This window comes from Dermacentor andersoni, chromosome 4, assembly GCF_023375885.2.
Source record: "Dermacentor andersoni chromosome 4, qqDerAnde1_hic_scaffold, whole genome shotgun sequence".
Lineage (NCBI taxonomy): Eukaryota > Metazoa > Arthropoda > Arachnida > Ixodida > Ixodidae > Dermacentor > Dermacentor andersoni.
Window position 1 is genome coordinate 127,635,787 of NC_092817.1, and position 14,529 is coordinate 127,650,315.

Here is a 14,529-nt window from a genome sequence, read left to right on the forward strand (position 1 = left end):
TTAAGTATGAAGATGCCCTTGTTATATGCCTAAAATATATACGTAAACGAACGACGCATCAGACGCCCGCCCAAACGGTACCGCAGAAATGCCTCGACAAAAAAAAAAAAAAGTGCCTGAGTTTTTTTCAATGTGCGCTTATATCCGAGCTTCTCCGTTTCACGATTCTTTCGCGGTGTTTCTCCCAATTATACCAAACACAGTAGCATACGACGACGAAACAGCGGGCAATTAGTAGCAAATTCATACGCGCATCATTTAGATAGCTCGCACATAACATACTGCGTGTATTTTTTAGAACTATCCTCTTTGTGTATTTCATGGAAGACGTTACATGAAACCTCCTACACCATTTCTTGCTCTCTTTAATTATAAAGGAGGGCGGGGGCTGTCGAGCAGCCGTAGCGCAGCTTTTCCCCAGCTATTCATACCACACATATAAAGTATTGGCGTGTTCCAATGTGGTGAAAAAAAATATATATAGTACTGTGGGGTTCAAGGTCACGCGCCCAGACTGAGTTCCTTTGTTTGCCAGGTGGTTGCGTCTCCTTAATAAACCTAAACCCCCCAAGTAACGCGTGCTCAAATGAGTCTATCATGGTCAAACAGAGGATTCGCCTGGTTGGCGCCAACGTTTCTACAAGGGCACTTGCAGTGCTACGAAAGTGTTGTTGGGGCACCCTGACGAAAATCGGTAGACACCAGGTGAAACTAGGCAACGAGGATGCATCTAGGTACTAATCATGTAGCTGAAAGAGATACTTTGTCAGAAAATGTCTAAATTGGCCTCCTAACTTCAACGTGACAGCCCGTTACAAGTGTACACGAAACACAAAGCAACTTTCAACGTTGCATTGTTATATCTGGGCCGTCCGGTATCCAATTTCACAATCAGGCTAGAAAATTAAACGAATTCTGTCTTTCAGATGCTTCTTCACCATATACCACCTGTTAAGTGGAGCTAGAATATTTTTTTGAAGTACCCCTATTGCGGAAGAAATAATTGACGCCAGCATATAAGGAACGAGGTGAACCTCACTCTACTTATTGCGAAAGCGTCTAAACACGGAAGTGATCATGTAGCAGTGAAACACATGGTTTATTGGAAAACGACTAAATTTGAAGAACCTAATGTTTACAAGATTTATGACGCCGTCTTGAGAAACCCGTCGAACGGCGACTGAGCACACGTCGAGTAGAGCGCCTCGCAGCCCAGACCGGACAGTCCACCCAGCAGTCCTTTCATGAGATTTTCGTTGTTCCCGTGGGCATGAACGGCAGCGGTCAGGGACCGCAGCATGGCCGCAACCATGGGATACTTGCGAACCGCGTCCTCGGTCAGCTCGCAGATGGCGCGGATGCGGCAGGCCTCGGTGTCGAGGCCCACGGCTCGAAGCAGGTCTTGGCCCACGCTCGGTGACACGGAGTCGGCGACGACAGAGTCGAAGGCGCGGAAGCTGGCTTCCAGTAGCTCGCCCACCACGGGAACGTAGATGAGTCCAAACAGCGTAAGGTAGATCAGCGCCATAGCCAGAAGGACGGGCTTCAGGGTTCCCAGTGCCACGGCTATCGCTGGAGCGGCTAGTGCCAGAGCCAGGGGAAACAGCGTCACCGGATTGGAGCGGCTGGCTACGGCGCCGTCGACGGACGACTCCGAGGTGACGTTGAGGTGCACGCTGTACCCTGCAAGAATTAGCAGGCAAGAGACCAGCGTTAGCTTAGGCAAATATACGACGAATGTTAACAGCTATAATGTCACTCACGATTCACTCGCAAATCCGCAATGCCAATGATTAAGAGAACTAAGACAGGGCACCGCTAGTGTAGTGTAATTAGCATTCGACGGTGTTCCTTTCGACGGAGCATTCGACGGAGGTGCAGTAGCACTACGAGACGCGTGCTATTGGAACCATGCGGGAAAATGAATAGCAAGTTCCAATACGTGCATGTACGCTTAAGCGACAGGATATAATGCTGCGCGGATAATATGGTTGTGACGGGAAAACACACTTACCGGTGACAAGGGCAAGCTGGGGCAGCAGTGCGGCGGTGATGGCCAGCGTAAGGACCTGCATCGTCGGAGGTCCAGAACGAAACGGGTAACCGGGGTGTTCCTGCTGGCTCTCGGGGCGAGACTGACATGCGAAGTGTTCTCCCAGCTCTATTTATAGTCCTGTCATTGCACCACATCGAACCATTATTGCCACCCGGCTAGGCAACAGTTTCTCTCCCACTTGCATGCTTTGCCCCTCAGACAGCACTGAGGTTTTCCTCCTCCCCTTTTCAAGCGAAGATTGCTTTTCCTTTTCTTCGACTTTCCCACTGCTGCTACCTGGCACACGGCGTCGGGGGGGGGGGGGGGGGGGGGGGGGGTCACAGCGTGTGCACACATGACAGAAACACGGCAGAGAGGAAAGGCGACACTGCGGAAGCGGTGGCACGTCAAATCGACACTGGCCACCGCGGTAGCTTTGCGGCTATGGCATTGCTCAAGGTCGCGCGTGATCCCGACCGCGGCAGCCGCATTTCAACGGGGGCGAAATAATAACGCACTAGTGCATTTATAATTAGCGACACGCTAAATAACACCACGGTGTCAAAATTGATCCGGAGTCCGCCACTACGGCATGCCTCATAACCCGATTGTGGTTTTGGCATGTACAGCCCCATAATACAATAAATGTTTAATAGTTCTACCATGATGCGATCTTCCATGTGAGGAAACTACAACGGTCAACGCACTCATAGGTTAAGCATGGCGCGCAACAACGTCTCAAGCAAACGACCCCCCCCCCCCCCCGCCCCCGCCTTTGTGTTTTGTGTACTACGCATATAGACAGCTGGGGTGCACAAAAGGTAAAGTATGACATCAACTAACCACCTCGTGTTGGACTAAACGTTGAATAAATTAAACATTTATCGTGAACATTGCCACTAATTATCGTCAATCAAAGCAAACACCACAGAAACCTTCGCTTACATCGATTCCCACAGTGTGTGCGAAACAAATATTTTTAATTTTATTAACTAGGGTCTTTCGGGTTCGGCCGGACAACTCTTGATTTTTGCATCCTGAACAAAAATGTCTTTTTTTTTTAAATTCAGTTGAACCTGTTTTCTTTTTCCCGAAGTTTGCGTTTTCGAAAAGAATATTAACGAATAAAGGTATTTCGAAAAATAATGACCGCTGCCCCCCTTTTGTGCGGAAATGGCCAAAATATATGGCATCAATAATATTATTATTATATGAATATGGTGTACGTCTTCTTATCACATAAAATTGAAGCGAAAGCCGGCGTATATGTATAAAAATGTAAGCTATTCAGCAGCTCGCAGTCTTGATTCCATGAACGGCGACTTGCAGCTTTTTTAATGGCTGCGTTCGCAGGGATAAGACGATGGCTCACTGTATCGCATTTCCCACGCATCGCATATGCAGCCGGTGGTAATGCACTGTGAAGCGTATTAATGCAGCGCTGACATTTCTCTGCATTGCGACTGTTCAGTGTAGGTGGCATTGAGTGTGTGTCTACCCAACCACGTTACTTTGGAAGAAGGTTGGCTGGTTCGTCTAGCTAATATATTATTGTTGTTGCTAGAGCGTATACTGGAAACCAGTAAGATTTCAGGCAAAAACTAAAGATACCCGACAGGTTTCGAGGATAGGCACATAAATGCTCCCAATGCATATGATAATGTAAAGGTAAGCGAGGTACTTTGAGAAAATAAAAAGAAAAGCATCACACCTCTTGAGTAGCATACCCGTGTGCACTACTATTCCTACTTTAATTCCTTTGTTAGAAAAGTGCGGGGAATAAAGTAGAGAATGGATCCCCAAACTCATCTCGATTTGTTGGTTTAGTTAATGTTGTTTCGTAGTGCAATAATGCCCTACAATGACGATTTGCAGGGATCACTTCGTCACGTGAATTTGGAGCACATCTATTTATCATTACATATTCCTGTGACTGATTTCACTTGTTTAGCTAGAACAGGGGGGCTGCTGCTTGTGTTAGTCGTTTATAAAGGTTATCGAAAACTTCTAGAACTTTGGAATGCCAGACAATAACCGATAACCCCCCACCTGCGCGGTTTTACTTCCTGCGAGCAAAGCCCCCTATTTTCCCGCTGTTTTGCTATTAAAAATGACGCCTGATTTTTGACCACCGAATTAAACACAAAAATATAAAACCTGAAGTCGAAGTGGCTAAAATATGTGTAGGAAAAGTTGACAGCGTGGGTAATGGTGGCTACTCCTTCTAGTTTAGCAAAACCCCACATAACTAAGTTAGGCTGGTTCAAACGAACACAAGAACAGGACAGAATATATATATATATATATATATATATATATATATATATATATATATATAGTAATGTGACGTCGTAAGGCGTGAAGTAAAACTAAAATTGTACAGCTATGTGTCACTTGGCTGTTCAGATTTAGGGGTGCAATAGGCGCAGTCTACAATACAATCTGCGCGAGGTTTTATGCCACAAGTATCAACAAGATCAACAACATTTTAGGCATGCACATTTCGCAGAAACAATAAACTACGGCACAAGAATACTCTTGTAGTTTTATGCAGAACACCTTGCTTTCGAACATGTGCAGAGCGCTAAGAAGAAAATTTTGGGAGGATGGGCACCGCAAAGAGTGCAGGACGCGCATTTATGTACAGTTTGTTGAGTAATCAGGAACAGTTAAATGCTACTAAAGCTCATTATTTTAATTTTTGCCTAGTCGAAATCTCGTATGTGTAAACGAGCTCCTTTATTTTTTGTTTTCTCAGCATTCATGCATATTTGCGTTTCCTTTAAAGATACCGTGCGGTATTACACAAGAGAGCCAGTGAACTTATGTGGAAGAAGTAACAAGGATATTTACTGGACGAATTCTCTTCTGCAGTTTTATTTCGCAAACAAACTAAATATATAGAGATAATAATGTATGCCTTTGTATTAATAATACACACCTTCCGGTATGAAACCGCCAATACAGCGCTTACGCTTGGGAATGTGCGTAACAGCAATTTAAACGCCATTAGGACCACTGTCACCTCATTTGCCTGTCAGCATAGGAATGTTGCGGTGTGACGACGCGTTCTAAATTTAGGAAATACAACATTTGTACTTCGAGTATTACCTTTAATGCACTAAAGCAACGGTACGTAATGAGACGCACACTTTTGCTGGTCTCGCGTGTAGTCGCTTCAGTTTACTCCCTGCACACACTGGCAGCGCAAGTTGACCGTAATACGGGGCTGGTCCGATTCATGTACCCGCCACCAACGAAAACATGCGGAGGTTGTAGGCTCGGCCACCACCAACCACATGTTTTTTCGTGCACTTTCATTTTCCTTATTTTACCATTTCTATACTTTTTTTTTTAATGAACACGTGATTTCTTCCTATGCTTTACCTGTCTTCGTTGTCTCTTTTTTTTTGGGATAATACGGTTTTGCCAAACAGAAATCGGGCTTCTAGGTTTCCCCATTCGTTCATCGCTTCAGCCATTTTCATCTGAGAACCCCCACCGCATTCCATAGGCAGGCGGCACTATTCTACAATCGTTAACTTTTGTTGCACTCATTCTCAACCCTCGCTTTTCTCCGCGTAGCCATACAACATTTCCCACAAGATTCCAGGTGTCTGGGAGAAATTCGGTATAAGCCACCCACGCTTGGATTGCGAGAACTACCCACGCCAAGTCTCTTCGCCGACGCACCACTTTCCCTTTGACTAGCAACGCGTGTCAGACGGGTGTGCGCCTGTTCACGCCACGATCCCTCCACCTGCCTAGCTGCATTCTGCTCGCCTTGCCCGTGAAGACTTCTTTAATCAGTTCACGTGAATGGACAAACAGTGGTCAAACCAGGAATGTATCTTGCGACCGTATATCGAGAATGGTAGTCGTCTTCGTGAACAAACAACTGCCACACCCGCTCGATGGAAAGATGTGGCCGTAAAATTGCTTTCCTTCGCAGAGTTTGGATAGCTTGCTATATTTCCCCACACACGATGGCTAAATAAGATAAGTGGCTGGGTAGAGTAGTATGACGGGAGTGTTCAGCAAACGAGGGTGTCTAGTTTTGGAAGCGATGGAAAGGTAGGGGGAGAGGGGTGACGCAGCGGGTTGTTTGCAGTGGCAGCGAAAATGGAATAGAATTTTCACGTGTAAGAAGGCGTTGTCTGTCCTGGGGTCCTAATTGTCCGAAAGAAAAATATGCAGATCCCACGCACTGTGGGAATCGATGTAAGCAAAGCTTTCCGTGCTGGATGCTGCTTAATTGGATGGTGCTTAATTTCTTCAAGGTTTGGCTAACACGAGAGTGGTTCGTTGATAATAAACGTTACCTTGCGTGCGCCCCTGCTGTTTGTCTGCGTAGTACACAGAACACACAGGGAGAGGTGTTGGCTTGAGGCGTTGTTGTGCGCCATATTTTGTAACCTCTGAGAGGGTTGAGCGTTGTCATTTCCTCACATGGCACATCGCATTGTGTCAGAAGTATTAAAGTGGAATTGGATTACGGGGCTGTACGTGCCAAAACCACACTCAGATTATGAGGCAAGCCGCAGTGGCGGACTACGGATTAATTTTTACACCATGATGTTCTTAAACGTGTCCCAAAATCTAAGTGCACGTGCGTTTTCTATTCAAATTCGCCACCTCATGCAATATCATAGCCGTAAAGCTAAGGTGGCGGGCACACAAGTGTTGATTTGACGGTCGGCCGCTACCGTAGTGTCTCCTGGACCCTGGGGTGCGCTTTAATTAATGCAGCTCTGCTTCTGCACGCCCTGCATAAGTTGGCGGCTTGACATATTTGCATGGCGTTTATTTTTCAGAAATAGCAGCAACGTACTGTACCATACCATGAACTTAAGCTTATCCTGTTTCCCCGCAACCGCTGTGCCATAGTAGTGGAGTGTACTTGCCTTCTCACGTTTTGGAACTTCTTCTCCTCCCTCTCCTTCTCTTCTCTCTACAGTTCTATGTGCGTCCCCTCTGGCCTCGCACGTTAGTAGAAAGGGAAGCGCTGCAGCTTCTACAATGCTTCTAAGGGGAGTCACGGATAATTACAGCTGTGAAGCGGCTAAGGTGGGGAAGGCCATAGAGCAGCAGAGGGCATTGTGCACATTCGACGCGGTGGGGTGAAACAAGTTTTTCCCGTCGCCTTTTCTCTCTTGCTCACGCTGTCACACTCTGAACCACTCCCCGACGCGGTGTACGCGAAAGCAGCCCACAGCAGCAGCAGCAGCAATAGAAAGTCGAAGGAAGAGGCAAAGAAAGCTTCGCTTTAAACACAGGAACCAAGAAGAGATAATATTTTGACAGCTGAAATAAATATGAAAGGTGGCTGCATTTTGATAGAGGTGGAATACAGTAAGGCTCGTGTACCGCGTTTTCAGTGCTCAGGCAAAGGGCCCTTCACCAGGTCTGGCCATTTTGAGCTTACAATGCGCGGTAACGGTCGTGTCTGCAAAGTATTGCATCGATAAGCGCCGCGGAAAGGTCTGAAATTTGAAACCGAACGCCGTTTTCCCTTCTCGCGGCCGCTGCGCTCCAAACAGGACGATGACGTCTTCGTGTTCCTGCGCCCACGTGTCCGTGGTGTGACGTCGCTTGTGGTGACATGTGACTTCAATAATTATTCAAGGCAACATGTGCTATTTGTGTGATCTGTTGCTTGAATTGAAGTTTAGAGAAATAATGAGGCACACAAACGAAATGTCTGCGTGTTTTTTGTTTTACTTCACACCGAAGCAAGAGAGATGTACTTCCGCTTCGTCTGCTTGTTCTCACGGTCGTACGGTCACGTGCGCAGGTACCGAAACTATGGCATTCTCTACCGTGCTGCGGCGCGTGATCATGCTTTGCGATCCACTTGTTCTACCTCAGTATTCGTGTAGCCCTGGATTATACCGCTAGTCATGTGTCCTCGTGCACAGCGCGCAAAAACGTGCGCTGTATGAACAAGACAACAGCTCGCGCGCGGCATTGTCAACGGAAGTGCGTAGCGCCGAAAAAAAAAAAAAGAGAGGAGAAATAAATAATGAAGGCAGGGCCTGTGACGTCTGCGTCACGCGATCCTCGAGGTCCGGTATGGGAGAACGCAGGGAATGGATTTCGCTTGCGGAGGCTAGTGGGGGGAGTGGCCAGAGCGTCTTGTTTTGCAGTGGAGCCCGCCTGCTGAAATCATGGACTCGCGGCACTATCTTGGCTATTATTGAGCCTTTTTTTTTATATTTGGCGGCAAAACACTCCCTAGAGGACATGTAACAACTTCCAGCGTGTAACGAAAATTTGCTACGGAGCCTAGTGAGGGGCCCTTTAAGAACCCCAGGCTGACAACGTGATGTCGCGCCGCCGAGCCCCCTGCGGGCTCGGCGGCGCGACATCACGTTGTGCGGCCAGGCCCGTGGTGTTGCTTTTTGATACGATTGTTCTCATGTACTTCTCATGCCGTTACTCAAGGCGAAGTGTCTCGAGTGGCCAGTCGCGCGGCAATTTTGTGTGCATTCGCGGGCTTCCTTCGCGCTCGGAAAAAGACTTTCATGTAGGACGTATTGAGCAACAGAAAGCTCTGTCGGGAGTTTTCCATGTCGCTCTACAATTTTCTCATTTACACTATTAATCTAAATATAATATTTGGGAAGTTGAATAATTAATTAAGACTAATTATCTGATTAGGCGAACGAAAAAAAAAGTATTTTGAGTATCTCCGAGCGACCGCAAACGACGTTACCTTGGTTCTGTCCAGCTACGTGGCATTCGCATATTTTTAAACTGTGGCTAAAGTTAGCTGGGACACCCTATATGACCAACATCTGAAGCATCTTGCTAAAGCGCGACTCTATTTCCCATATAGCCGAAACAACCGATTCTAACCCTATCATTTTAACCGAAACTGGGCTGAATTCGTCAGTCCCTGATACTGATTTGGCTTCGTTGTTTACCTGATTTTCGTATCTTCCGTCATGACCGACTAAACAAACGTGGTGGCGGCCGTGTTGATATCCGCTCGCAACAGCCTTCTGTGTTCTACCGTCAACGTTTCCTCGCCCTTAGAAATGTTATTTGTATGCTGCCACGCGTCTAAGCCACCCATTATAATCGGCGTGTGTTATCACCCGCCGGATGCAGATGCCACTTTCATTAGTCACGACCAATACGACTATTAGCCACGACTCTCTTCATTCCGTTACGATAGCATAGCCTAACGCTCCGATAATCTTTCTTTGGTGACTTTAGTTTTCCCGGCATAACATGGTCCGATCTAGCGCAAACAGCGTCAAAACATAATACTGAACGCCACTTCCTCAATTCATGCCTAGCATTTGGATTGTCGCGGCTAATTTCTGAGCCGACACGACAAACGGTTCATTCTTCTGACATTATTGACCTTTTACTGATAACTAATCCGGATAACTTCTCTTGCATTACACATTTGTCAGCTATTAGCGATCACGGCGTTTCTCACACTACATTCAAGTGCTACCTACTACCTACTAAAGAAAACAATAGTACTATATTATAAAGGTAACTACGCGGCCATAAATTATGAACTGTCAGATTTCAAGAATGGTTTCTCACCGATTTGCCCTCCGCCCTATCGAAACTAACTGGTACCTCTTTACAACTAAGCTGCAGCAAGTAATCTGTAGTTATGTTCCCACCATCACAATCAGCATACCATCAGCCTCTCCGTGGTTCAACGCTGTGTGGACCGACTTAAAAAACAAAAATAAGCGTCAGTTCCGGTTCGCAAAGGTCTTAAATACTAAATGCGCTTGGGATACATAGCCGACCACGTAAAGTTGCTCGATTCCCTTGCTGCGAAAGCCACACGCCCATTCAGCTCGTTTATTTTACCCGGCATGTTACGCAATAACCGATTCCACGATTCTGGAAAACTGTCGACCCATCCTCCAACTAAACACCTTCATCGAACATTGTGCTGCGAGACGAATGGAACGTTGTCATCACAGAACACTTTGTCGTGCAACTACTAAATGAGACTTTCTTTTTGTTCATGTTTTGCTGTAGAATCGGAGAACCAACTACCTGACGCATTTCATGTGAATCACCCAATCATGCCTGAAATCAGGTTCAACGCCGATAGTACTGCCAAAATAAATCGATTCATTAAACCTGGACAAGTAGTATGGAATTAACAACCGGTATGGATGACATCAGTGCTAAAATATCGAAGAGTACTAAAAACGTAACACAGGTGATCCTGTCGCATATACTCCAGCAATCTCTTTTATCTGGAGTGGTCCCACAAGACTGGAAGGTGGGTAAGGTCATTCCAATTCGAAAGAAAGGTACAACATCCTCGCCCCCCCCCCCCCCCCCCCCCCCAAAATTATCGCCCCATATCCCTCACATGTGTCTGCTCAAAAGTAATGGAACATGTTGTCTATTCTCACGTAGTTAAATTTCTGACATCTTTAAACTATTTAAAATATCGATAAGGCTTCAAGAAAGGCGTTTTCTGAGATACTCAGCTTGTGCTGTTTATTAATGGAGTGGAATTTGCGGTCTTATGTGGCAAAACCACGAATTGATTATGAGGCGCGCGGTAGTGGGGGACTACAGATTAATGTTGACCACAAGGGGATCTTTAACGTGCCCCCAATGGTTTTACGGTGATGTTTGTGGCGGACGGATGTGTTTTGCCAGGACTCCGTGACGGCGACGAAAACATAAGTTTCTTGTGCATGCTTTGAGCTTGCTTCTGTCTTTGATTTGCTGAGTGTTTAGCCTTTAAAAAGTAATGGGATAGTTTTTTTTTTTCGTGTGTGCGGGTGTGCTTCGTGTATATTTGGTTTTGCAGCAAGCACATACCCAGCCCCCTCCCCGCCCACGCCACCACTCCTCACACATTCCTAAAGCGCCGCCAAATCAATGTTGAGATTTGACAGCTATTCAGCGGTCAGCACTTTGCTACCGTTTTCACTCCTGGATGACGGTAGTTATCGGCATTTCTTGGGATGTGACGGCCAGTTTTTTCATAGATTCGGTGCCCGCCCGTATAACTGGAGATGCGTTCAGTTGTCACGATCTATTCAGCGGTCGCGCGCGTTGCTATTCCTTCGTTAATTCAACCTTCTTTGTTTAGACTGATCCAGGGACCAGGAAAGGAATTCGCTTCTTAGTCAGCTGGTCTACATGCTCGTGGAACGAGTTGCGGCTGAAGAAAACGCCAATTGCGTTTAACTTTTCATTTTGCTTCATTATTTCTTCGAGTGACGACTCGCCGCGACGCTGGCAGATCCCCGGAACCATACCCGCGGCATGGATTAGATAAGGTGGAAAATAAAATAATGCGAAACAGCGTCCATCATCAAACCCTGCAATAATGCATAAACCCATAAGCAATATGACTGTCACCCGTTACCTCGTCTGGTTTTTTTTCCTATTGTACCACACTTTTTACGCAAAATTGGCAACTGGAAACAAGAGTCGCAAGGAGTTGAGAAATTAAGCGATCTACTAAAGGAGAGAGAGCCAAAGCAACAGCCAAAGAGGACGGAAAAGCGAAAATTAACAAATTTAACCGTTGTTTATGAAAATATTTATGAATCAATAGAAAGAGAGAAAGAAACGTTTGTAATACGAAACAGTGTCCCGAGCGAGGACGGGTATCACCCTAAGGTGCGAAGGCTCCCAAGTACGACGCCATTTTGAAGAGGCCGCATGACGATGATTTTGTTTGCTTGTGTGATTGGCTGGCGGAGTAACACAACCCAGCGCGGTTCGTGTGCCTTGGATGCTAACGGTTGTTTTTAAAGTTGTATTCTACTATCGAAATCTTTATTTTACACTTTCACTTGTTTACTTGTTGTTGGCAGTGTTTTCTTCTCACTTCTTCCCTGCGCCAGTCCATTTCATGTGGTTCAGTTCCTTGTTTGCCAAGTAAAGGAGAGGTTGAAAGAGCGTCGGTTAGGGCGTGTTGGTATTCCATAACTGAGGTTTTTTAGCGCACGAAAAGGGACGAAAGACAGTGGCGAAACGAGGACACAGCGCTAACTTCCAACAACGGTTTTATTCCACAAAGCGGTAGACACACATATATATATATAGGTAACACCCGCAACCGTACGCATGCGCATATGTACTGATTTTTAGTCAAATGAGACAGCAACGAGACATGTGTAACGGAAAGTTAAGATGATATCAAAGATGAAAGAACGACCATGCATAGCCAAAAAAAATTTTTTTTTGTAATTGCAAGTCTAAAAGATTAAAATGTAATCTCCATCAGGCCACCCTCTGTGTCACGTTCAAAAAATCGAATTCTTTACTTGAAAGATCTATTGAAGGCGCGCTAACACACGCGCTCCCTAAACTAGCAATCTTTGCCGCTTCAATAATCTCACGTGTTGTTTGCGCTGGGCTTCTTCCTATCACCGTGCACTGTTGGAATAAAACCATCGTTGGAAGTTAGCGCTGTGTCCTCGTTTCGCCACTGTCTTTCGTCCCTTTTCGTGCGCTAAAAAACCTCAGTAAAGGAGAGGTGTACCTCACAGGCCTACCTGTGAGATAGAAATTATTTCATTTCTCTTTTGCGGGTTTACGCGTCCTTGTGGTGAATGGTGGGCTTTACTCATATCTGTACTAGTAAAGGTAACATCCCCTTATTTGCATAGAAATGTTACCTTTAGTTGCCCCCCCCCCCCCCCCCCCCAAAAAAAAGATATCCTGGGTACGTGCCTGTTTTGCAGGATAGTCAGAGCCTCGTTTCGTGCCACGTGTTTCAACACCTGCAACCGAGTGGCACGTTAAGTCCTTATAGGCTTTGAATAGTAGTTTGGAAGTGGCAAGAATATTAGCTATTAGTGGTTTTAGTGTGCGTGTGCGTTTGTGTGTGCGCATTGGTATCGAGAATATTGCTTTGGTAGGATAATGAGAACATGGCTGCGTGTTCGAGCACGTGCTTACACGTGTCATACATTACGTCGCTGCGGAATTCATTGCTTCTAAAACATTGGCGCGAATTTCTTTGTGGCATTTTAAGAATTTAGATTCTGCGCGTATCTGCCTTTGCTAGAAGGCACGTGCTCTGAAAGCTTTCGTGTTTGGCTTAGAGAAAGCTATGTGCAAGACATGGCAAGAAAGACGGTAAAGCGTGCAGTGTGCGGGGGGTCCCTCAAGGTAGACGAGGGGACGGATGAGAGTGGAGAGGACATCGAGTCAATCGGCAGACACTGTGATGTTGATGCTAGGCTAAAGAAAATGAAGGATTTCCATGGTGAGGTTGTAGAACAGGTCGAAGAGCTCAAAAATGAGCTAAATATCGAGCGTGATGCACAGAAGGCGGAGGAAAAAAAAAGACTTCAAGCAGCCGAGGAAAAGCTGAACAGGGCTGCCATCGTGAATGAGAATGTCGCGACGATGGAACTCAGTCTCGACGTGACAGAGCAGGGAGTGTCAGCAAAGCACGTGGGAGGGGGTAGCTGGAAAGAGCTGCACCTACCTTGAGGCGGCCACAAAGGGAAAGCGGAAAAGCAGGGGGCAGTGCCCCTTGTCACATACGAATCACGCGGAAAAGTATGAAAAATGGAAGCAGGGAGAGGTCTAGTCGGTAGGAGAGAGTGCAAGGGTGATTGTCGCCCGCGACGGGGGTGGACCACTTGCGCGAGCTGTCCCCTCAGGAGCCGATCGTGGTGCGCACGGTGCCGGAGGTGCCTGTGCGTGACAGTAGCGTACAAAGAGCCGTAGTGGCTGCTAATGAGACTATATGGACAATGAGCCAAGAGAAAGGTTTCGAGGTTGTAGATGTAAACAGGACAGTTAAGAAGGTGTGCTGGTTTTTAACGAGACGGGATCCACTTCAATCACAGGCTTGGACGAGAAGTTGGCTGGCGACTTCCTGTTCGCGCGGTTGCTTTTTTGGGGGGCCCACGGGCGCTCAGGAGGCCAATGTAGGTTGTAATGACGAAGGTCCCCAAGGGGAACATCGCAATATATAGCAGCGACGTCAATAACAGAGAAAAGAGGAAAACAAGACAGAGAACTCGCCATGCAGTACGCTACGTAAACACGCAGGGCGCCAGAATAAAGGAAAAGGGCATGAGTAGAGATTGAGGAGCAGTTCATTAGAGAGCAAACAGGGATGTATGTGGCTACAGAAATGCGCCTTAAAGACTAGGAAGAGCCGCCAGTGACTGAGAATTATGTTTAGGAAGGGTGCAACAGAACTAGTCGGAAAGAAAGGGAGGGGGAGTCGGAATGCTGATCCATCAGGGAGCCAAATGGAAAAGAGTAAATTCAAAATGTCAAGAGAATCTTTGGTTAACAGGTACAATGATTGCAAATGAAACTTGCCTGGGCGTAACGTATTTGTGGACCGGAAATAATTGCACAGAGAAGAATCAAGATTTAGTGTAAGGCCTAAGTGCTGATATGAAGGGTTTCGGGAATGATTCCGAAATTATCTTATTAGGTGAGCTGAATGCCCACATATATACAGGACCTAGATGTCTGTACCGACAACAACGGGAAGTCAATGCTAGATC

The 14,529-nt window shown here is 46.4% G+C and overlaps 1 protein-coding gene across 1 annotated transcript; it reads right to left on the reverse strand.

Moving 5' to 3' along the window:
* Nucleotides 1–1,080: 1,080 nt before the first annotated feature.
* On the reverse strand, nucleotides 1,081–2,110 carry LOC129386449 (uncharacterized). Its single transcript, XM_055074411.2, has 2 exons — nucleotides 2,015–2,110; nucleotides 1,081–1,683 (listed from the first exon to the last, which is right to left on the reverse strand). The coding sequence occupies exons 1-2, from the start codon at nucleotides 2,073–2,075 to the stop codon at nucleotides 1,145–1,147; spliced, it is 600 nt and encodes a 199-aa protein (XP_054930386.1). The 5' UTR covers nucleotides 2,076–2,110; the 3' UTR covers nucleotides 1,081–1,144.
* Nucleotides 2,111–14,529: the final 12,419 nt, after the last annotated feature.